This window comes from Gallus gallus, chromosome 2, assembly GCF_016699485.2.
Source record: "Gallus gallus isolate bGalGal1 chromosome 2, bGalGal1.mat.broiler.GRCg7b, whole genome shotgun sequence".
Taxonomy (NCBI): Eukaryota; Metazoa; Chordata; class Aves; order Galliformes; family Phasianidae; genus Gallus; species Gallus gallus.
Window position 1 is genome coordinate 46,598,878 of NC_052533.1, and position 24,792 is coordinate 46,623,669.

The 24,792-nt window shown below is 41.1% G+C and overlaps 1 protein-coding gene across 3 annotated transcripts in view; it reads left to right on the plus strand.

Moving 5' to 3' along the window:
* Nucleotides 1-24,792, plus strand: part of AOAH (acyloxyacyl hydrolase) — a 69,145-nt gene that overhangs the window by 20,378 nt on the left and 23,975 nt on the right. For all 3 annotated transcript variants that reach the window (XM_418835.7, XM_004939531.5, XM_004939533.5), the window contains exons 6-15: nt 1,422-1,481; nt 6,123-6,193; nt 7,334-7,394; nt 7,896-7,966; nt 8,230-8,278; nt 8,694-8,742; nt 9,014-9,108; nt 16,157-16,248; nt 18,687-18,769; nt 24,746-24,782. In XM_418835.7, the coding sequence (XP_418835.4) occupies nt 1,422-1,481; nt 6,123-6,193; nt 7,334-7,394; nt 7,896-7,966; nt 8,230-8,278; nt 8,694-8,742; nt 9,014-9,108; nt 16,157-16,248; nt 18,687-18,769; nt 24,746-24,782 (668 nt within the window). The remainder of the gene's footprint in view (nt 1-1,421; nt 1,482-6,122; nt 6,194-7,333; nt 7,395-7,895; nt 7,967-8,229; nt 8,279-8,693; nt 8,743-9,013; nt 9,109-16,156; nt 16,249-18,686; nt 18,770-24,745; nt 24,783-24,792) is intronic.

The following is a 24,792-nucleotide window of genomic DNA, read 5'->3' on the forward strand; positions in this document are numbered from 1 at the left end:
ATTTAAAGCCATTTTCCTCATCTAAACCTTAAGTATTTTATTGGAGAAATAATAGCGTTTGGAAACATACACAGTATGCAAATGCAAGAGGCGTGTTTGGTTTAGAACTCACCCAGTGGAAAGAGACCAGGAAACATTATCTTGGCTCCTTCCTAGCGTCTCTTATCTATTGTTTGTGACATATCTGGATTTTTATAAGATTATCAACACAAATACATAATACATATATATAAAGCATATATATATATAAACACTTAGACATCTCTGTTCCTTGTTACTTGTTCTTATTCTTCCTTATCTCTTTATATTAGCTATAAATTTTTGAGCCTAGAATCTCTCAATTAATTTGCTTTGACGACTGCCTCAATCAATTACGATGAGATGCTAAATTTTATCCCCAGTAAGAAATGTTGATAACAGTTGCTTGAAATGCAAATATATGCTGCTTTAATATTGCAGGCTGGCATATGCACTGTACAGGAAGGTGCTGTCACTTGAGGGATATTTTCTTCCCTTTCCAAACACTTCAGTACTTTAGGCTGGGCACTGTCAGAACAATTTGTTCTTACTAACCATGTTGATCAGAAGCAAGGGACTAATGTACTTGTTACACACCAGTGTGATTTTTCTTTCCATGTGAAACATTTTCAAAAGTAGATTCATATATATATAGTTATATATATATATAAATTATATATATATAATATAATATATAATAAATACATATATTATGAATGTGGAGGAGTCCACAGTATGTATATATTTAACCAATCATCAAAGCCCATGGAACAGAAGCAGTAATTTCTTCTGAAAGAGGGCAAATGAGCAGTATTTTCAGCCTTGCTACAGATCAGTTATCTCCAGAATAAAGAGCTAACCTTCCCAGAATCCAAATAGAAGATTTACCTTCGAGTTATTATTCTCTCCTTTGCATGTTCCCACATGCCAACTAGTCCCCTGCTGGCAAGTATAGCCCCTAGATGTACAACATCAAATATTGCCTCCGTACCTAGCACAGTATGTCAGACCGGCATTGCACATCTATTCCCTGACCATCTAAGGAATGGTTTGTTTTTCAGCAGAATTCGTGGAGCAGTCAGTGTTCTGCAGCTCGCATGCTGCAGTCAGGATATGAATCTCACCTCTTAAACCGATCTGGACTTTCTCTCAGGAAATAAATGATGCCCTGGAGCAAAATAAATGAACTCTAGCCACTGGAGCTTCATATGGGGTGATCAGATAATTGATTGTTAGTCCAATAAAAAGTAGCTGATGATGAGTTTGTAGACTCACACATCATTTTTGCGCTGTGACTGGTATTAAAAAAAAAAAAAGTAAAAAATGGGGAAGAAAAATCTGTAATTCACTATGATGCTGATCTGTTTGGTTTTTGCGTGTGTGTTTTGTTCTTGCTCTCCTAGGTGGGGCTGAGTGCTGCAATATGGAAAGCAAAAAGGATTTTAAAGAATTCCAAGGACCTGGTAAGATAATGATGGCACTGTAGTGTTTTACACGGTATTTGCATCTTATCGGGAGTGAGTCCCCACTCATTTTGCCCAGTCGTGAGCCATCTTGATCATCATAGAGTTGGATGGCTGAATCACTCCTACCAAGAGCAGGATATGCATGATCAAGTGAGACTAGAAAGAAGGAGAGGGAAATAACAGAAACAAAATGTAAAATATGGGGAGAACAGATAAAACCTCATGGAAAATGTGGACTGCTTGTAGAGTAGGGATAACTGTTGATATCTAACCAAGATATGTATCTGAAATTCATGGAGCAGCTGACATCATCTGTGGGCTCCTTAGTGCAGCTCCACACTTGAATACTTGCATATAAAAAGTACAAGCATACAGAGATTTTTCTTAGATTTTTTTACAAGGGCAGATATTTCCCCACTCATCCTTTCCCTGTGCCCTTCCTCCTGGAGATGTTCTTCCTTCAAACTTCTTGAACTGTTTATCATTGCTGGGCCTCAGCTCTTCCACATCTCATGCATCCTCCTTGTCCCTAGCCATCCCTGCCTTGCCCTTGTAGACGTGTGTATGAGGAAGCAATAGCCTAAATGCAAATTCTGCTTATTTTTTCTTTTATGTCCCTCTTAACTTGAAAGCTGGGATTGGAAATTTTCCACCTCCACCAGTTTTCAGATTTACAGTGGATCTCTACTCAGTTGCAGAGAAGGGAAGGGCGGCTTTTATTCTACGGGGTTCACTTATGAGCTGAGCCATAGAGTTTGCTTCCAGTTGTCTTCAGGCACTTAATTCAGAGCAAGTGTTTTCGCTGTTTGTGAAGAAATTATTGATATCGCTTCTTCCTGAACCCTCACTGTGATGTTACTCACAAAAGTGAAAATGGAGGTGCCTAATTAGCCTTTGGGCAATTGCCAAATTGTGAAGCCAGGGAAATAAACAATGCGCTGGAGAGACGGATATCAGCTCCTGCAGAACAGCAACCAGCAGGATCTTATTCATTTTCCTCCCTGTTCAGTGCTGTCCTCCTGATAGCCTGAGATTTCCTCTCAAATTACATGCAGTACCTAATTCCCTTCCCAGGGTGCAAGCCCACAGGCTAATGCTTGCAGATAGACTCTCTGAGCTAAGGAGGTCCTCTCTGTTAGACTGAGCTCCGGAGCAGGTGTGGGATGGAGAGGGATCGATGAGCAGCTGCTGCCTCTTAGGATGCAGAGCTCCCCATCTCCCTTGCATGGGCTTCACAAGCTGAAATGAGGAGTCTGATCCTTTCTTTTTCTTCCCCTTTGCACACCAAGCTGTGTCCCACGTGTGACGAGCCATGACTGGCCTCCACAGAACATACCATGTCCTTTTGAGGTCTCCAAAGTAGGTTGGCATGGTTGGCAACAGTTCTTGGTGCAATGGGGTCTCTTTCCAATGTACCAGTGCTCTACCATGAACTTTAATCTGCTACACAGTGCTCCTGTACCTCCTCATTCTCCATCACTACACCCTTGGTTCATCGATGGAAAGGACAATTAGGAAGTACCCTGGCTAAGAGCAGCAAGACCCTGTTATAGCTGGCTTTCTCCAGTGCATGGATTTCTAAGCCTACATAACTGTACAGCACGAGGCCAGATCAAATTCAAACAAGTATCACCTCATTGGTTGCACTTCTCCTGCAGTTATGTTTCTTGTGTTTCTTGCAATGATACTTTAAGAAAAACATGTTAAAGGCAGAAAATTAATAATAGCAACACTTCTAGGGATATAACAGGACCTCTTTTAAGTTTTGACCCATGCTGGAGGGAGACAGCAAATTATCCTTTTTCTCATAGCCACCATTTTGGGTGCTTTTGCCCTGTGACATGTTTGGAGAAAGAACTCCCCAGCCTTCTGGAGAGGTTCCTGCATGTTAACTGTCCCCATCTTTGCTCAGCAGCTGTGCATGACTGTGCATAAAACAGAGGTGATTACAGCTGGTGCTAAGGAGTTTGGGAGGTCTGCCTGGCTGCCAGGGGATTGTATTTACTGGGCATTTCTTAGGAACATCGTAGGTTTGGGAAAAAGAAAAGGTATCTTCCAGATGCAGAGATGTGGTGGAAAATGCTGCAACCCAAAATATCTAATAAGCTTCTCCATTCATTAAATGTAGTAAGCCATCTGTGAGCAACTCATTTAAACCGAGCACCAACAAACATCAGGGGCTTTTTGTTTTCATAAAACCAATTAAAATAATTACTGAAATGTCATTATGGAATGCTAACAGGCCATGAATAAAATATTATTGTTATTGGTTGTTATGAGCATCTCCAGCACTAACTTTTCTTATGGATGGAGAGGCATCTTTGAGTAACAGCAGTGAAAAAATTACTTCAGGCAGAAGAGAGTTGTGCCTTTAGTATTTAATGAGAGTAAGCTCTGTGTGTGCGATCTTGTAGCTACTACGTGTTGTCTATAACTCACATCCCTGCAGCAGGAGAAGTGGAAAACCACAGAAGGGAAACAAAAGAGGGCTGCAGGGCCAAGCGGGGCTCAGAGCAGTCTCCCACCCACCAACTGGGAAACTAAGGTGCCTCTTCCCAAAAACTCACCCTGCAACCACCGCATGGCTCCGCTTGGAAGATGCCTGCAATTCCCACCAGAGCTGAGCAGTGTGCTGGGGCTGCAGAGCTCCGGGGCAGCAGCAATTTTCACAACTAGCTGAGAAGAAGGCAGGAAAGGTTTTATTCTACTCGCAGCAAATGATAAACTTTAAATGAAGCCTGAAAGTAGAATAAAAGAAGGCCTACTTTATTAACTTATTTCTTGGAAATTTCATCTTTCTGGCACAGTTTGGGCTCTGGGTGCCTTAACTTCAAAGGCTTTGCAGGCTGTGATTTAGGCTGAAGTAAGAAGCCAACAGCTTAGATGAAGACAGCATAAATCTTAGAACAATGAAAAGTTTTCAGAGCCTCCAGTGCTTTTGCAGGCAGCATTGAGATTAATCCTACATGGAGGAGGTGGGGAAAGTGTCATTTTTAATTCTTTCCTGGAAGCTGTACAAAGGTTTGCAAAGCTTTTGGTCACCTCTAAGCCTGCACAACTCCAGCCTTGCCATATGAGTCTGACAGAAATAAGGAGAGTTAGCTGTTGTTTTTGTTTTGTTTTGTTTTGTTTCTTTTCTTTCAGGTTTCTTGTTTCTTGGTTCCCCTGAATTACTTCCTTTTGTTTCTTTGATTTCTCTGTAGTGTCCATCAAAGAGTACGTTGTCACTACTCCACTTCCAGTGCTGCAGAGCTTCTACAAGCGCAGCACAACTTTTTTCATCTTCTGCTTCTGCTTCTTCTTCAGCCACTGGTGCAAACATTACCTCCTGTCTTTACACTGGGGGCTTCCCCATCTCATCACTACTCCCTTCCCTCCTTGTTAACTGCCCAAGCAAATGCCTTCCTTCACAGGAAGGCAGGGCAGTGCCCAACACACTGATGTAACCCTGCCTCGCTGCCCTTCAGCAACCTCTAGGAGTTCTCCATCACTCAGAGCTTTGCATGCTGTGGTTGCTGCCCCTCATGGTGATTAATAGCTTTTCCTTGTCCTCTCCCAAGCCGTATGTAGTCCTTACCTTCTGTTTTATGTTAGATGGGGGCTGTAATCTCATTAGTGCAAGGACTATCTTACTTTTCTTCTGTGTATGTAAAATGTGTAACATGACAGAGTTGGTCCAAGGACAGAGGTGCTATGGCAATATAAATAATTACCCTCCTTTGCATAAAGTAATGAGTATGTCCATCTGCTCAGCTGTTTCAGATTTATATGCTGAATATGGCCTTTGTGAATACAGTTAATTAGACTGTGCATCAACTAGCCCTCCATATTTATTGGCCACCTGAATGCTCCTGGTGTTTAAAGACTGCCTGAACTTATTGTGAAACCGCATTCACAGTGCATTTGTGGGCTTGATCTGCAATGCATCACAGTGTTTTCTAACCCAAACATTAAGTAAGAAGAGCTCTTTTAGTTTCTGAACCTTCCTGGTTACCTGGGACCTCCACTGGGTTGGCCTGTGGTCTACTAATTCTGGACAAGTTCATCCTGCAGCAGCTGGGCTAGCAGATAAAAACTAGTTATGAGATCCTAGGTAAGAAAATCTCATTAAAAATCAAAGGCATTCTATGCACGTGCTGGATCCCCCCTATTTCTCATCTCTTTGGGATTGCTCTTGACTTTTGGCTTATCCAAAGCTCCCCACCAAGTGCGCGGAATTCAGCTTTTTAGCCTGCAATGTGTGTTGCTTTCACTAGTTCTGTGCTAAGTACAAGATACTGTCGTGTTTATTCAAGATGAGAATAGATGATTTTACAAAGAGTGAAAAAAATAACTTTGGTGCATGACAGGAGGCAGTTTGATGAGAGCTTCTTCCTTCCTTTCAATTTTACAGCTCTCTGAAAGTAAATGTACTTGGTTTAGAAAATGTTCAGTCATAATCCCCAAGTTGACTGCTGCGTCATGTCTAAATCCTCAAATCCTCTGGCATGTGGCATCCTTAGTGGAGTTGTTGGTGTTTTCAGATGCTATTGGGCAGAAAATACATGGTTTAGCTCTGGACTTGACAGACACAGTATCTCAGGCCACGCTGCCTCTATGAATTAATGTATTTGGTTTTTGTATTTTCTTCCCCTCCAGAAAAGCACCGTGGGGTTCCCAAATCTATGTGCATTTCCTCTTCTGGCTGACCTGTGTGAGAGGATTAAATAGTATGTATAAAGTTTTCAGTCCTTCGCCAGGAACAGAGTGTGGTACATCTGTTTCTTTCAAAGCAGAAAAATAATCCTCACCTTTAACAAATCTCCCTGTACTTCACTGCTGTTCCTTTCCTTCCTAAAACCACTGCCCAGGCAGTGCATATGGAGGCTGCATAGAATTCAGGTGGGTAAGATTGCTTGGAGGGATGCCTGTGCTTTTGCAATACTTAAATATTTGCATACATTCAGCAGGTCCAAGAGGACAAATATGCTCTGTCACAGAGCAGAGCTCTCTGTTGCACAGTGGTATGACACCTTAGGAGGTGCCGGTTTTCTTCTGAGATTTCTGGAGTCCCAGAGACACCTCCATTGTGTTGCTCAGTGCCAAAACCCATTTTCTGCCAGACTTAAGGCAAACTAAGGATATGTGAAGAATGGGAATTAAGCAACACTTGCAAGTATAGGAAACTTTCCAGGTATTTAAGAAAGCTGGGTGGATGGTGGACAGGAAGAATCGCTTAATGTCACTGCTAACTTTGAGTCAGAGCTTTGAAGAAAGGCCAAGGATATTAGGCAGGTTATTTCTCCAAAAGCTTGTTTTTTCAATAAAATAAGCATATGTTTGTGTATCTACAACTTGGTATGGAAACTGCAAGTCTCTAGGTTAAACGTAACAGAAGACATGGTGTAAAGTCTTCTGGTAGGCACATGAATATGGGTATATACCATTTGTTTTTAAGAGAGGAAGAAAGTTTCCACCAGCTAAGACTCCATTCTGCAGCTCTTCTGCAGGTAGAACATTTCTGCCACTCTTTCCTATCTGGCAGATTTACCAGATGCGCCACACCGAGTGTGGTGTTCACTTCCAAAGGAATAGTTACTTCTACCACTGATGCGGTGCCCCCGTTTGTGCTAGAGGCTAAGGGTTTGCTATTGCAGCCTCACACTGGTCCCTCGGTCAGCAGATATTGAAGATCAGAATTTGCTCCTATGGGCAGAGTCACTTTGCTGAAATACAAGCAGAGAACTAGCATTGAGCGTGGATCTACAAACAACATGCCAGCTGTTTATCTATTCTGAACACTTTTTCTCTTTCTGAATAGGTTTCCTTCCATATGTTAACACTGCATTTGTTGTTTTTGTTTTTCATAGTGTCCTAAGAAATAAACTGCCTTTTGAAGATTTTGATGGAGATAAATTTAGTACTTTCCCAGTAAGCAAAACCTTTCCTTTGGTACAATAATCCTTTAATACTGAGAACGTCAGTGGATTTCATCATGCTTTCTGCAAAGCCTTATTAATTCATGTGAAAATGGTATAGGAGGGAAGTGAAAAAAGTTTGTCTTTTTGTCATAAAAGACTTCTTTGCTTCTGGATGAAATCACAGTCATTCATTTATGCCAGCTGGGGAGATGCACGCATGAAGCTGTGCTCCCAGCAGAAGCAAATTGCTCTGCTGCTAAGTGGTCTGTTTACTGAATTTAGAAGAGGTAAAGTAACAACATGTTAAAAAAATAATAAATTCCCAGTTTATTTCTTCACCAAAGTGTGCAAGGTGCCATTTATTAAAGCTCAGTAAAGGCACCCTGAAATACGACCCATTTACTGGGCTTTATCCCTACACTTCGAGTTAGATTCTCATTTTAGATATTTTAAATTAAAAACACCAGAATAACAAAGAGTATCCTATTTGTGTGTTCCTCCTGGCTTGTAGACACTGAGAGGCTATCACTGGCGCGGCAGAGACTGTGATGACAAAAACACCACCGTGTACCCCGGCAGACGGTAAAGCTTTTAATTATTTCAGATAATTTAGTTGCTCAAAACAATTGTGGCTTTGTAAAGGACAAGCTCCATATTTGTTTTTAGGCAATCTGTGAGAGGGCACAGCATTTCTCATTGCCTTTGAGTAAGGTGCCCTTCTGTGCAAGAAGGAAATTCTAATTATTTTACATTCTGCATGGAAAATGGCACAAAGGATCTGATTTCCTCCCCTTCTTTCCCTTATTTTCTATAACATTGCATACCCCTTTCTAATTCTGTTTTAGTCCTGATAACTGGGATGTGAAAAGCGACTCTAACTGCAATGGCATATGGGTAAGTAAATGAAGTTACATCTTAAAATTCCCTCCTGATTGCTTTTTCTCTTTTTTTTCCTCCTTTTGCAATACACCATAAATGTTGGGGTTTTATTGTTCTGGTTTATTAACTGATTTGGATTACTCCACTTATTTACTTCCTCTGACATTCACATAAAATTGCATTTATTAAAAAATAAGGGAACACAGAGGAAGCAGTTACGAGGGTTTGTGATTATTTCAATTATAGCTATTATAATTAATTCAAATGTACGTAAACTTATTAGAATAATTTAGTGGGAAGTGTCATTATTACGACACAGTGCTTCCGACTGGCAAACATTCAAGAACCTAAATTCTAAGCTTCCATTTTGCGTTACCATTTTTCGAGCACTGGATAGAGACATTCATCTGCCCTTTCCCTCCTTCAACAGGGCGTGGATCCAAAAGATGGAATTCCCTACGAGGAAAAATTCTGCAAAGGTGAGTCTCTAAAGCCAGTACAAGGAGCAATGTCTGTTTTGTGTTCATTTCATATTCAAGTGCTTTTCTGATCATTGTCAATGTGGGGGAATGACAGTAGGCTTCCCTGTCTTCATGAGCAAGGCAAAATGTTGCACATTCTTTTTTCTTTTCTGCAATCATGTGGATGTTGTTCTTCAAGGTTTGCTCTCCATGCTCTGTCTTGTTACTCTCTTAGTAGGGCTTTACCTGTTGGGAGCATTTCATGACATTAACCAAGTGTATTAATTAGGTGCAGACTCACAGGGGGTGGTGCTGTTGGGAGACTCGGCTGGCGCCCACTTCCACATCCCACCCGAGTGGATGACCGTCACGCAGATGTCCACGGTGAGAAACTGCACCTGACCTGCCAAAATCACTGCTTGCTTTCTCCCTGCTTTTGAAATATGTGCCCTGGATTGTTTTCCCTCATCTGTGGCATATATGTAATAGGATGGGGGACTGCAGTGCACAGACTCTGTAGCTTGTTGCACAGACGTATCTGCAGGCATGCAGGGATCACCAGGGGTTTGCAGTGGACTTGTCCTAAAGGAAACAGCTTCTATAATGAGCGTAGAGCATCACTAGCACACCAATGTCTGTCTTTCTTTAGGCAGTATCCCAGCATTTCCCATTTTTGAACAACAGAATTCACCCAGCTGTGGATCACATTGAGATTCAGCTCTTGCAGGTCACTAATTTGAATAAGATAACAGGAGAAAAGATCATCTAAGCAAACGGTAGTTAGAAGTGGGGGATAAATGCACAGGCGTGCTCCTGTCCTTCATTGCTGTGTGCTCCCTGGTCTGTGTCATGTCCTCTGCACAGGGTGAACAGAACTCCTCCATCCCTGTCGAACTCTCACTACTCCTCCACTGACCTCTGTGCAATATAGAAAATGTCTGGAGAACAATCTTTGTCCCAAAACTTCTGCAGTTATGATGCTTTCGTAGGTTTGTCGGTCTGAGAGTTCCATGCATTTTCACTCTTTTGCTCCCAGAGCTGAGCTGATTTAAATATTGCCAATTAGCTGTTGTTTTTCTTTGTTAAACATTTATGAGCAATTATTAGATGAATGACACTGATGACAAAGCTGATGATGAGCATAATAAATTAGCACTAATGGTAATTGAGATTATCTTATCTAATAAAGATGGTAATAACACTGATGGTGATGATGATTCTGGCAGTAACACTGGTGGCAGAGCCATGAAGGCAAGAACAGTTTTAGACTATGTCAGCACTTTATTGTTACTGATATGAAGGTTTAAAAAGTGTTTCTCTACTAGCTGGTTGGCATGCTAAGGCAGAATTATCAAGGCCTAGTGCCTGAGTGCAGATGATGTTCTGGTTGCCCCTTCTTGCTGTCGGATGGCTGTTGAGCACCTTGCATGGTCCTCTCTACGTAAAGTCCAATGAATCTATGTTCTCAGAGCTGAAATCCAGCTGGCTGGTGTGCTGGGAAGAGCAAGGGCTGGTTGGAAAGGGAGAAATGGTTCTTCTCCCATAGAGAGGGTTGCTCTGAGTTGCCTCAAGTTGTACCAGGAGAGATTTTTACTGAAGATCAGGAAAAATTTATTCATGTAAAGAGTGGTCAGGCACTGGAATGGGCTGCCCAGGGAGGTGGTGAGGTCCCCATCCCTGGAGGTGTTTATGAGACATGTGGATGTGGTGCTTAAGGACATGGCTTAGTGGTGGAATTGGTAGTGTTTTGAGATGGTTGGACTTGGTGATCTTATGGGTCTTTTCCTCATAAACGATTCCATTATTCTAAGTTGGAGCATGAGCCCTGCACTGGGGAAATAAGGACAAAGACATATTCTCTCTGGCCTTTCACAGTCATTCTATTCACCCACAGTGTAGGAAATAAAAGGAATTAAGGTATTGCTGAAACTGGAGAAGCTAAATACAACTGTATTCAAACGTTTCTACTGAACGAACATACAGCAGATAAAGATTAATGCTGTGATACAGAGTTTAGTGCTGTAAACTGACAAGTGTTTAAGCACTAGCAATGGTAAAATGTTATTTAATTAGCAACTAATCCTAACTAAGGCAAGCATCACCTGTGAACAAAATTACTAGTAAAAAACATTCTGAGTCAATTCAGAATTTGTTGCTGCTTATCCCTCTTTCTTGCTACCTATCCCTCTTTCTTGCACTCTGTACCTTACTCTGTCTATGTGTAGAATGTCAATAGCAGCAACTTCTACTTTGGGGTCAAGAAAGTGCAATATGTTTCTTGAGAAATAGTGTAACATCCTGTTGGTAAATGTCCTTCCTGTGTAGGTCTAATTAACAAACTGAAAACAGTCATTTTGAGCTTTTAAAAGTTCTGGATGTTTCTTCAAAGAGAGAGAAGAATAAAAACGTGTCTAGTTGCATGCCACCCAAAAACTTTGCAGAGAGATATCTGACCAAGAAATGACCCCCCCCTTCCTCTCATCTTCCTTTCCTCCTCTCTCTTTCTCTCTCTCTCCCTCTTTCAAATGCAAAAGTGAAAGGGTTAAAGCAGTAGGCCATGCTTTTCCTTTCCCGTAAAAACGAAAAGATAGCAGTGTGCTCTGGGGCTGGTCACAGTATGCCTTTCATGGCCAGCGGACTTCCATCCTTTCTTTTTGCTCTCCTCAAGGAGAATTTCTGAGCAAACCCAGGACTGGTTCTGTGATTAGAGAGGGTGCAGAGAGTCTAAATACTAATCTCACAGAACCACCCTTAATTTGGGACCCCAGCAAGAGGAGTCTGACATCTGGGCTCTGAAAGGAGAGGATAGTGCATTAACTTTGTCTACCTGCTGCTCTGCAGTGCTGCCAAGCTTAAGACATTTCTCTCTGATTCTGACAAAATTTCTTTGATAGGACATGTTGGAAAATTAGTTGATGAAATGGTTTCTTTTGTAGTCAATAGTAGAGGGAGTTCAAAGCTTTAATTTCCATTTCAATGGTGATTCAGCCCTCAATATGGAATTCCAAGTAGGGCTTTTCCCCCCAAGAATTTTACTACTTTCCAAGGAAAACGTTGTGTGCCTCTTAATTCAGATTTAGGAAATTCAGTTTTCTACTGCCTTACCGATTTTCTGTATTTTACGTATCTATTTTATATGCTTTATAAATTTAATGTATTTTAATGTATTTCGTATTTATCCTTACACAAGTTCACACACACAGGCACTTACAGATGCAAGGGTAAAGTAAAATTTACACTCTAACAACTCTGTGGGCCCTCTTGCTAATCAGCACCACATCAGCAGCAGCTGTTAACTCCTGCTTTAGAGCTAATTATGTGGGGAAATAATTCTAGAGGAGAGGTGCTGAGAATTCAGTTAAGAGGCTCTGCAGAACTGGTTCTTTGTCTGATTGTGCTACCATGCAAACGAGCAGCAAAGTTGAGTGAGAAAAGAATGAGAATATTAAAGAGAAGTTTCTACATGGAAGTGGGCTCAGATTGTCATTTGGGTAACTGGATGACCAGCAGAGGATGACCAGGTGAGCACTTGATTTGGGCTGAACAGCTTTGGGATTTAGATCCTTGCTCTATCTGCTCAAAGGCTGCTGCTGGGAAGCTGCTGTATAAGATTATATATTGGGCTTTGTACATCTCTGTCTATCTGAGAAGTTACCTTCACGTTAATGTGTGTTTCTCCCACAAAATGTATTGTGGAAGGTGTCCATTGAAAGCTTCAGCTCAGATAAGCACATTATTTTTCCAGATTTGAAAATTAACAATGATGAAGCAACAGCACCAGGAAATTTGTAGTTACCTCTGTTTGAAGTTTTGCACCAGCATGGTTCTGCTGGGTCCCAAAATATGTCTGAAGTGCAGCAACACCGAGAAAAGAATGCTGGAAACACCCCTGAGGATACCTATCTGCATGTTTCCTGCAGAGGCAGCTGAGCACATGGCTCTGTTCTCAACCTGCCATTGCTCCATTAAATCCCCAAACACCCCAAGCAGAAGAATTACAGGAAGGGAGTTATTCAGCTGTACGAAGGAGATGATTATTTTGGCTTCCTTCTTGTCAACCGGCCTTAGGTCTGCCAGCCCTTTCTCCTTTCTTCAGCAAGAACTGAGCTGAATGTTCATTCCTTTGACATCAAAATTCTGACACTAAAATGTAAGCGTAAAGCAGTAGACGTGCTTTTATGAGGTTTAACAAAGCAGAAGAAATACTGTTGGTTTTGTCTGAGGTGGATGTTTTTTCATGGAATTTTAATGTTAAAAACACTGGTGTGTCTAGCCATGGATATTGCGCTCCTGCTGCTCTGTCCATCTGCTTATAATTGACTTCCAAATAGCTACTAAATGCAGCATTTTTCTGTTCTATGTCTGGGATAGGAGCTTACTTTTAAATCTCATTTCAGAAAACATTTTATCTGGAGATAAAAGCACTATATTTATAAAGGAGCTGGAGTTATCCTCTCTAGGAAGATGAATTTAAAAGCTCTTGAATCTCTATTTCATGCTAAATAAAGACGAAAATAAATCCCTCATCTATCTATCTGTAATCCAGTAAATATCTATTTGCCCACAAACGCAATATCTTTGCGTATCTCGTTCAAAGAACAAGTTAATGCTGTATATTTCCTATGAAAATAAAATATAAAAAGCAACGTTTCTTTACATTTGAGTTGAGAAACATTTATGCCTCTCGCTTCTTTTTTCAGCCCCAGTAGAAATAACAGCAATTTGCTCCGTGAAAATCTTATTCAAAACATGTTCTAGCTTCTCGGTAAATCTGGTGAGTTGCAGCCAAGTTTCTCCCAGCTAGCATTATAATTACTCAGATGCTGTATTTTGGAGAAGTAAGGTAATAATGTTTCTAATTTCACATTTATAGCCCTTGCAGCTTTGCATGCCACACATGATTTATGGCACGTTCCCTCCTCAGGAGCTCTAAGCTTATTTTCATAATCAGAATAAGAACATTGTCTCATGTATGTAGCGCTGTCAAGACGAACTTAACACTGTTAAAATCACTATGAACACAAATACTTGATTATCCTTCAAGTTCAGGGATGCTTCAGCACTGTCAAAATTTCTGCACCTGCCATTCCTAAATGGCCATATTATCATTGGGTTTCTGGTGCCCTTTTGTGGTCTGATTTTGAAAATGTCTTGCCTTAGCAATGCTGAGCGCTCTTCCATTTAATCTGACTTTGTCCAGCACAGCTTGGTGTGTCTTTAGCATCAGCCATGGCTTTGCAGTCCTAGAGGAAGAGGAGGGTTCGGGGAGGTGTATTTTGAGCTAGGACACATCTAAGAGGTGGAAAGGTTCCTTTGAATTGAGACCCATCTAGGGTGTTTGAGACAAATATAGCATTTGAAGCTGGAATGGAATAACTTTCTAATCATTCTCTGCTAAAATCTGGCACACGGGCTGAAGCATGGTTTCTCAGCCAGAATAGGCTAGAGAATGGTATTTGAACAGGGCTGTGCTGAGGGGAGTTTTAAGCTAGAAGTCAGTATAGATCCAGCTCTACTGTGGGCCACATTTGCATCTGAGACTAAGCAAAAGGCAGTCTGTTAGGCTGTGCTTTCCAAATTACAACTCTGCACGTTCAAGGTCTAGCATTCATCTGAAATTAACCATTCATCCCCACCTTTCAGCCCTGAAATATCTTCAAAAGTCTGCCTTTAAGTACTTTCCTGGAGCAGTGTCAATGCCAAACCTACCTACAGCTTTCAAATGCAGCTATAATTCTGGGCTCAAATGTTCCTTTCCAAAGCAATTTGCAACTTAATTAGATTCTGGCTAATTCATATTTAAGCTAAGATTGCAAGGGAAAAACAGTTAAAAATTATTATAGTCTTTGTCCAATGAAAACATTATTCTGGAGTGATAGTATGAAAAAATGGTAGACTTGGTCACAGAAAAATACATAAACTATTTTGGCTCTCTATGCAGGTGTATGATGTATCTGATACAAGACCATATCTATAGCTTGTCCTATGTTAAGTTACTTCTTTCAATATTTCTGTTGTCTTCACAGCCAGTCTACAGGGAGGTAAATGCAGCAAATGACCAAGCTGCACTTAGCCCCTTGATTAAGCATTTGCTTGCACATAAAGCTATCACATTTTAGGGGGGGAGGTTCAGAAGTTCCCTCCAGTCTTTAAAATATGCACGCAGATGTGTATAGATGCATATATGCAGCTACAGGAAAGAACCCATATATACATATGGGAGAGAAGCCACTGAAAGCTGTTAAGCCAGACCCATTTTCACCTCGGTAACTAATGCAGAGCCACTGTAAGTAGGTCAAATACGCTCTTACATGCTTTATGATGGCATCTGCCACGCATTAGGCTGCACTGAGCCCAGCTTCAGGATTTCATCCCCCTTACCCCCCTTTCTTGCCTCTCCTCCCCTTTTCCTCCATTTCCCCCAGCCTCTTACATATAAAGCCCGTAATCGTATACTCAAGTAAAGCTCCTATTTGCCTAAATGATAATTTTGTGGGAATAAAGACTTTCTGAGACACCGAGAATAGCTTTCAGTTAATTCTGACCCTGCTGGAGAAAGAATTTCTGCCTGCTTGCTGTTGATAGCCATGAAGGCTTAAGGAAACCCTACAAATGATTTAAAAGAAAATGAAGCTAATAAATTACATAGATTAAACCAGCCTGTAAGTTCTCTTATTTTATGTTTTGACCTTCTTTTGGTTATTGCCATTTTCATCAACAGTTTTTTCAGTTTGAGCACATTGGATTTATACCTGTGAGCCCAGCCCAGTCTAGGACAAGCTGCAAATTTACTCCATCCTTCTGCAGTAGCATAGTTTCTGGAGGCCATTTTTCTCACCTTTCACCATTTTTTGCACTGTTGCAAATCAAAAGGTAGACAAACAGGGTACTTCACTTTGAGTGTGCGTTCACACAGAGCATTTGCAGAGGCAGTCATTTTAAAAACAAATAAATTAGGGACAAAGACCAGTGAAAGTACAAGACATTTGCAGCGCGGAGGTTTTTAAGGGCTGGATACTCACAGCTCATGCTGCTGGAGATTGCAAGGGAGCTTGGAGTGAGTTCAGCATCATCCTTGTCTTCCCATCCATCTGCCAGAAAGACTGCGGACACAGCACTGCCATCTCTTCCTTTGTCCAGCTGTACTCTCCTTTGGAAAGGCAGCAAACAGCTGTTATCTTGGTTGTGTCCATCTGCAACATGTGATGCAACTCAGGAAGAGCTTTGGAATCCTCCAAAATCAAAGCGTGTTGGTAGATGCAACTCAGACATCTCTGTATGCCCCTGGTTCTGCTTTTCCCTTCTCTGCCTCTTGGTATGTCCACTGTACAAGAGTCAGCTTCTTAAATAATTACCACTGTAGCCATCATTGTAATTGCTAATCTTTGGCTGTAAAGGTGAAATTAGGTTGATTTAAAAATTTCTTTTTCAGAAATCGTTTGCTAACCTCCCCATGGCTTTCACTGATGAGCTTGACTGGCCCCAGTTCTCAGAGATCACTGGGTTCCTAAACTCCACCATTGGGTAAGCTAACGGACAGGGAGGAGAAGCCGTAGTGAGCCTCAAAAGCAACAAAAAAGCAGTAGTTGGAAGAAAAGACAAAAAATGCTGGACAGATGGGTTTCTAAAATCAGGGTTACCCTCAAATCTGGCAACATTTTAAAAACCTTAAGTAAATGTACACTTCTCAGTAACCTAGCCTGGTCTTCCTGAAACTCTGTGTGCTTTTAGACCTGGTCAAATTATAGTTTGGAAGGATGAAAATAAAAGGAAGAGGTTAAAAAATGAAATCTTGCTTTTTTGAAACTTCTGAAGCAATGAGAAGGAAAAAATAGATTAGAATAACAAAAATCAGCATTTTCCTTTCTTTTTGCACCCTTCTCTCCTGTTCTATTTTTGTTCTTGAGACAGTAGAATAAGTGATAACCTGTGGCTATTTTGATGGTATTTCCTTTTCTGTGGGTGGGGTGACCTTTTTTCCCTGATTTCTTTTCTTTTCTTTTCCTTTTCTTTTCCTTTTTTCTTTTCTTTTCCTTTTTTCTTTTTCTCTCTTTTCATATCTAGTAGAAAGTAGCAAAAGAATAGTTGGGAAAATCATGTGACTTCATTTGCTTTGTTGAACAACTTCTTTTAAATGGAGAAGACTGCTGGGATAGATGGAGAAAAGAAGTCCAAGTCTCAGGTAGAAGGGAAGGAACACAAAGTGCAAACATGATAAGAACACCTTGGAATGTCAGCATTTTGAATTGTTAAGTTTAAAAAAAAAAAAGTATTTTCTTCAGTCATCTTTCTGACCAGAATTAAGAGGCTCTTGTCTCTTGCCGGAGTTGAAGGATATAATTCATCAACAGTGCCTGGTTTTGCCTGAGTTCTGGATGTTTTTTAGTTTATATATCAAAGGTAGGTCATGAATCCAGTGAAATGCCAAACCAAGCAGAAGCCAAGCCTATAGAGGCCTTCTACCAACGAAACTTATAAATTGACACAATATATTCTGTTCCAGCAAAATTATGATTTGTACCGTGCAGCTGCACTTTCTGCTTCTTTCTGCCTGTGCACAAACTGGGCTCCCTCAGCTACCTGCACAGGATACGCTTAAAGTTTCTATACCACTTCACAAGGTAACAGGGAACGTCTATGCAGCCTCCTCTTTCAGGGCTACCAGCAAAACCAGCCTTTACAAATCGATTACAACATCCGGCTACTCAGTACTCAGCATTTAACTAGGTGGCAAAAGATCTGAAATTGTCAAGAGACCAGATCTTAGCACTGACCCTGGCATTGCCAGCAATAGGCCTTGGATCAGCGTTGAATTTTCAGCCTGTTTCTTTAATCTCTTCCATGTCTGGAAAGAAAAAAAAGGACTGCTCAGGATTTCAATGCACTTGAAAGAGAAGCAGCTCAAAATCTCCCAACACAACAACTGAGTCTGCAGGAAACCAGCAGGCAACGTGCTCTGGGAGAGCACCGCTTGCAGAAAGGCTTCCATTCTCTCTAGGCCTGCTGAAATAATAGAATTGCAAACCAACGTGGCCTAGGCCCAGCCTTCCCACCCCCTAATCACTGAGCTTGTACATCACTGACTATCTGAGGAGTGAATTCTGTAGCCAAGAAGTTTTGTTTGCTTCCCCTCATCCCCCCTCAGCTATGCTGAAAGGCAGAGACCTCCTGCATTCCTTGTGCAGCCAATTGCATGGTTAATGGTTGGTGTTATCAAGTGTTTCTATGTAGGTAGTTACTTTTTATTGCTGATTTCAACACTTACCGTTGTTTTATGTTCCTCTGCATTCACCTAAATTGACTGTTCTTGAGCCATGGTATCGCAATCATCTGAAAACCTCAGTACCTCAAGATCAATGGCCCCAGTAAAAATCACCAGGTACCTGTGACTCAGAGCATGGCATTCTCATCAGCTTCTCTTTGAGTTGTTATCCTTTTCATTGCATTTTCATTTTTTCTCAGCAGTGCAGGAGAAAACTGACCAAAATCAAGGCAGAAGTGGTTTTCAGATCAATCCACCTGAGATTTATGTCACAGGGAAATGAATGCCCTGCCAGTATTTTTTCCTTTTTTTTTTTTTTTCACTGTTCCACAGCAGACAACTGAAAAACCAATTAGTGAGCAATCAACAGGATTGTTTTGATAAATAACGTATAACAAACAGGTTCTTAAAGACCTTGTCTGAAAAATCAGGATAAAAGCATCCAGAATGAACATTCCAAAGAAACTCACCATCCATTTACAGTTTCTCAGAGAATATTCAGTCTTCCATTTTAGGCCACGTTCTTCAGAATGATAGAATTTTATGACCAGAAAAAATAGAAATGGTAGAATGGACTTATATTTTCAGTTGGTGAACAGAGTTGCTCAGGGTCAAGAACATACTTCTTTTTATAACCTTGGATGGGTTTTCATCCACATCATATGAGTCTAGCAGCTCACATATTCTTAATTTATTTCAGAGGCTGGACAGACTCTCTGTATCTACGTTTACGCAGGAGAAATCGCTGCAATCACAGAGACTTACAGAACATTTCCCAAAATGGTACGTTAAGTTTTTTCACCTTTAAAAAGAAATCCTATTACTCTGATACTTGATGTGACTTTAATAAGCATCTTTTGGAAACTAAGAGAAACCCCATCCTAATCGCCTACATGTCTTGTGGAAAAATAGGGACCAGCACTTATTTAACTCAGCATCTGTCCTTGATCACTTCTATATGCACTTTAATGAAGGACTTCTGCTGACACTTTTTCTTTGTGTGTCCAGCTGAGTTACACTCATTTGGCAGTTTTGTTGTTGTTTTTTTTAACTCGTAGGGCTGTTAGTAAAGCTCAAAAACAATGTTTTGAGTAAATCATCATTCTGTAAGCATTGTTACATGGCATAATTTGTTGTTATTATGCTTCTAAGGACCTAAAGGAGTCAAGGTGCCCTCTTGGTTTTGTTCCTTGTAAACAGTGTCTCAAGGGAGAGGTGTTGATTGGTAGGGATCTTCTTCTACAGCTTAGGTAGAGAAAGAAAGTGTATGGACACTGGAAGCGAGGTCAGGCAATGTGACAGGACTGCAAAGATGCTGCTTGCTATTGTAGAGGAAGGTACATGCAGTCAAAACTCAATTAGAGTTGAGGCTGGCCAGTAGTGTGAGGGACAACCAAAAAGACTTTTTGAAATATGTTAACAGAGAAAGAAGGACCAAAGATAACATTATTCTGTTACTTGATGAAGATGGTCACCTCCCAAATAGGGATGCAGACAAAGCAGATATATATAATGCCTTCTTTTGTCTTCAGCACTGATGGTGGGATCTGTGATCATGACTGCGGTAATGATAAACTTGCAGCCAACCCTGAAATTACGTTAGATTTGCTGCTGCATCTGGATAGGGCCTGATAGGATTCATCTCAGCATACTCAAAGAGCTGGCTGATGTCACTGTGAGACCTCTCTCAATTATTTTTCAATAGTCTTGGGAACCTGGAAAGGCTCGGTTGACTGGAAGCTGATAAACATCCCCATTTTCAAAAGGGACAAGAAAAGGAGATCCTGATAATTACAGGCCTGTCAGTTTCACTTCAGTGCCTGCTAAAATTGTACCAATTATTACTCTGGGAGTTACTGAAAAACACCTGAAAAGAAATGACATCACTGGTCACAGCCAACATGGGTTCATGATGGGAAAGTCCTGTTTAATGAAGTGAATCTCCTTTTATGACAAGGTTACCCATCTATTTGACCAAGGGAAGCCAGTAGATGTAATCGTTTTGGATTTCAGTTAAGCTTTTGAAAATGCTTCTCACAGTATCTTTCCAGACAAAGTGTCCAGCGTAAGAGTAGACTAAACATAATGCAGTGGGTGAACAATTGGCTGACAGATCAGGCACAAAGGGTCATAGTGAAGTTACATCAGGCTGGTGGCCAGGCTCTAGTGAGATTTCCCAGGGCTCCATTTTACAGCCAGTTCTTTTCAGTGTTTTAATCTGGACGCAGTACTCGAGTGCTTATTAATTAAGTTTACAGATGATATTGAACTGGGAGGAACTGTTGACTCCTTCAAGAGAACAGCATGTTAAAACACCTCAGCAAAGATTAAAAGGGATTACTGTTCTGGCTTCGAATCCTTTAAGGTATAAACACCACAAAGAGGGAAGAATGGTTTAAACTGAGGGACACTTCTGGTACAAGAGCATGGGTTTTCATTAATCATACCTCTGTTTGTAGTGGGAACTTTAAAAAAGGTCACTACCTAGGAGTGAAAACCTAAAATAGCCCTCAAAACAGAAGAGTAGGGGTGAAAAGAAATTATGAGTTGTTTCAAAATTGAGTTTGATTATATTTGTCAAAGTGCTTTCGTGAAGGGACACAGCAATCTCCCTTTGAAATTAAGGTTTATTTTGTTAGCTATCGTGCGCTGGGCTAAATGATGTTCCCAGCAGCATGTTTAAAAGATAAGTGATTATTCTGTGATTATCACATTCTGTTTGCATTATATTTAATTAATTTTAATGCCTCAGAAATCTGGTTGCAGAAATGAGGGAAAAATTGTTCTCCTTGGGCGGATGATTTAGTTTAAGGGATATTTCCCCTCACTGATAATGAGTCCTGATGGCCATATGTGAGGAGCACCGCTGCCCCTGATGCTACCTAGAAACTTGCTAAATGCTTGATGCCTCCAGCTCCCAGCCCCAACAGACAGTTGTCTCACTGGGTGGGATACGTTTCTCAAGAGGCAGCATGACACAAGGCTTCCCTTCAAAATTCAGGTGAGCTTTTCCATTGGATACCAGTACCTCTGTCACCGGCAATGCCTCTGTATGCTTTCCTACTTTTTGATGCAAGTGGGATGTTTCAGAGACTTTTGGTCCCTTTGGCAATGTTTGCAGTGTCATGGTTAGCTACAGGTAATCCTGACCTACTCACCTGGCATTTGCAGTTGGTGGCGTTCATGGTCACTATCCCTCAGATAACTTTTCGGGCGAGGGAATTAAAAAAGGCCAAATTAGAGGAGGGCAACCATTCTCATTTATATCCAGTTAACCTCAATGTCTGATAACCTATCACCCCGTTTTCCTCTATTTAAGTTAATAGACGTGCCTTCCTTTCTTCTATCTTCCCAATTCCCTCACAAACTTTAAATAAAATAAGAGATCTCATTGTATGCACCATTCCTTTTTATACTTCTCTCTCATACTTAGACTGCAGACTCCTACATGATACAAAAGGAGAGGAGCCTGTGACAAGGCAAAGAATGTGAAGAAAATTGAGAAGGGAATTTAAAAAGGAGAAAAATTACAAAAGTGATAGAAAAAATCCCAGAGTATCTTCCCTTGGTATCTTCTCTTAATCATCACACTGAACACAGTATGGTAAAAGGCTTGCTCTTCTTTCCTTGTTCAGCATAATAGTTTCACAGAATGTGAGGATTTAAATTGGCACTGCTGGTATCAGCGAAGCTAAAACTGACCACCAGCCTGACTGAGCCCCAGCTGGGGGAACATACCCTTCCTCCAAAAATAGTGCTTCCCCGGAGAGATGCAATGAAAGAGAGAAATTCTGGAGCTGTGGGCCAATGTGGATGCACAGCAAGTTTTTTCAATATGATTTTGGTGTCTTGACTTGTGGCTTCTCCACACATGCTTGCAGTCCATAGGTTATTTCTGGGTTTTGACTGACTGAGGTTGATCCAAAGATGTGAGGATTGGGTGTGGAAGCTCAGGTGTAGAATTGGACTGTTCTCCTACATGCGTGCCAGCACATGTAGAAAACCCTCTACTTTGATAGAAGCATCCTGTCTGTACAACAATTTGCTCAAATATTCCAAAATATCATTAAGTAAACATGGAGAAAGTGAATACCCTCACTTCTAAAGAATTTCTAAATAATTACACAAAAATTTTGCAATTCTCATCCATGTTTTCCATGAGATAGTTGGACACTGTACGCTATTAAAGATCATGGTTATATTGTATATTACTTCGCCACTCGTAGTCTCATCTGTCTCTTTGGGATTTTTGCCTTTGATGAGAAAAAATCAGCCTTGTTAATGTGCGCCATGGCTCACTGAGCAAGCAAGAACCAGATACCTCATGGTGGCTTTGAAACCAGTTTAGAAAGAAAAATGGTTTTGTGGGGTTTTTGTTTGTTTGTTTGTTTGTTTTTAGATTTTGGCTGTCTTGGAAATTCCACTGTGTTCAGAGTTCAGTTGGGGAAAATCAGAGACTTTTTTTCTTTCACACGATTGCATTTCTAACTGTGTTCACAGCATAAGGGAACAAAAGATGAGAAAGCAGAAGCCTTTCTTAGCCATGCAGCACCTTTAGTGCTATCTGGACCCAGACTCTATCTGTGCAGGTCCACACTGTCAGCCGTACAAGGGCTTGAGCAAGCAAACCAAGAAAAGCACACCTTAGAAGAATTTCAAGGCTTGTGAAACTTGGGGTTGTGGAAGTAAAACCAACCCTGACTCCTCACCAAAAGTGCCACCAGTCTGAAAATGTTTGGAAAGTGACCAAGGGAGAGGTGCAGGAGGAGACGGCAGGCATTCTGCAGTGCAAGGGTAGCAGAAGTACAGGTACTTGTCCTGCCTGATCTCTTTCTTCTCTCTTGAATATTTTCATCAGAATTGCATCCTAGATCACAAAAACTTCCTTAATAACTCAGTTTGCCCATAAAAAAAAGCAAAGGAAGCCCTTCATTTTCTCAGTCTTTTGACTTGATTTATAACTGTGCTATTGCTGATCTGCTTTTAACTATTTACGCTCATGGAGGTAGCACCTACCCAAGATGAGCCTCTTACCTTTTGCAAATACATCATTAGTTTCCAGAGATCCCAATTAATTTATTTGCACTAGCCGTGTAGCCTCAGTTCAGGGAGTCATGCTGAAGAGTGGCTTAACAGAGAGATGCTGAATTCTTGCTGAAAGAAAGGATATTAAACAGAAAAAAAACATAGCTAGCAGTTTTTCTGTTTCAAGCCTTGTTTTCTAAGGATTGTGTGGAGCTCTTTTTCTACTGAAAAGGGCTTCTCAACAGGAGAAGTGGATTTTACTTGGACTAGCAACCCTCAAGAGAGAGACAGCGGAGAGAGACATTCATTTTTAGCCTGGAAGAACTGGATTATTTAAAACACAAAGGATTCTGTGATATATACAGTTGGTGATAGTAACAAAGGCACTCCTATTCAAATGCAAAGTGTATTATTGCTACCTTAGGGGTTTATCTCTTAGATCTTTTCACAACACCAGTCCAGTGGAGATTTAATGATGTTCTGCCCACAACGTTCCCCCCTCAAACCACGGGAGGACCGCATTTGCTCCTCAAAGCAAGCTTCAAGGCACTATGTGGAAAAAAGTGGAGAGCAGGGAGGAGCTGAGCAGAGTGTAATACAAGAAGAGGGAGAAAAGAGAGAAAGTGAAAATACTACAAAATAAAAGCAAGTGCAGTGCATAGGGCCTGCTCCTCTGAAGTTCATGTTCCTGGATGCTGCAGTGGGGTGGGCTAGCTGCTTGCTGTCACAGTCCCAGTCCAATCCTGAACAAAACACCATGCTTCTCCTGGCTGCTTTTTTGCTGCCACTCTTGCTCTGCAGGTGATGAAGTTTGATTTGCATGCTGTGGACAGCTGGGATGCATAAGCAAAGCCTTTGAAGGTCTGCTAGAAAGTTTTATGCATAAAAATTCTCTTGATTGGGAAATTATTTTCTTATTCAAGGCATAAACGAAATGCAGTAGACCTTTACAGATGCATAGGTTTAGCTAGTTCTTTTCCCGGAGGAGGAAAATGTTGCACCCAACCATTTGGGTGAATTGCTAATGAAATGCAAAGCTTTCATGGAGGGTTGCAGCTGGCCTAATACTGCTTTTCATAAGCCTGCCAGTAGTGGCAGGAGCAATGCAAACACCCCAACATCGGTGCCTAGTGCTGTAGCAGAGGGTCTTAACAGAATCTTTCCCACTGCCAGCTGCCTCTCCAGAAGTGTACAATCTCATAGGCATCCTGTGTTGTATCTGCCAATCCTGCTGCAGGCATCCTGGGTACCATGGTGTGTCAAAAATGGCTCTTGGTTCCTATGTTTAGGACCTGAATCACTCCCAGTGTGACATAGCTGTGAGACACTTAGGAGAGTGAGAACAGTTCCTCTTGCAATTTATAGGAAAAGTTAAAAGTAGATCAACTGTTGACAAGTCAGGTTGGCTGGTTTACAAGAGACTACTATGTTCAACAGATGGGAAGAAGCTGCCAGATCTAGATTAAGCCAGATCCAAACAACCCAGCACTTGTAAGTATTTGACTTTCTACAGTCTGATGAGATGCTCAGGTGAGAGTCAGCAGGTGGTGGATGCAGCTTTACTTCCTAGTGCTGGTACACAAAAAGGTTACAGAGGTACTTGTTCCTCTCATTTTATTTTTAATCCTCCTACATTCTTAGAAATGTGCAGTGAATTGGGTTTTGCTTTTCCCTTTATTTGTCCCTGTAATGACTTTTTTTACTGTTCCTCTTATTCCCGCTGCATGTGATCAGGTGGTTCTTCACGAAATCTCCTCAGTTTAATAAAAAGGTGAGTGTTT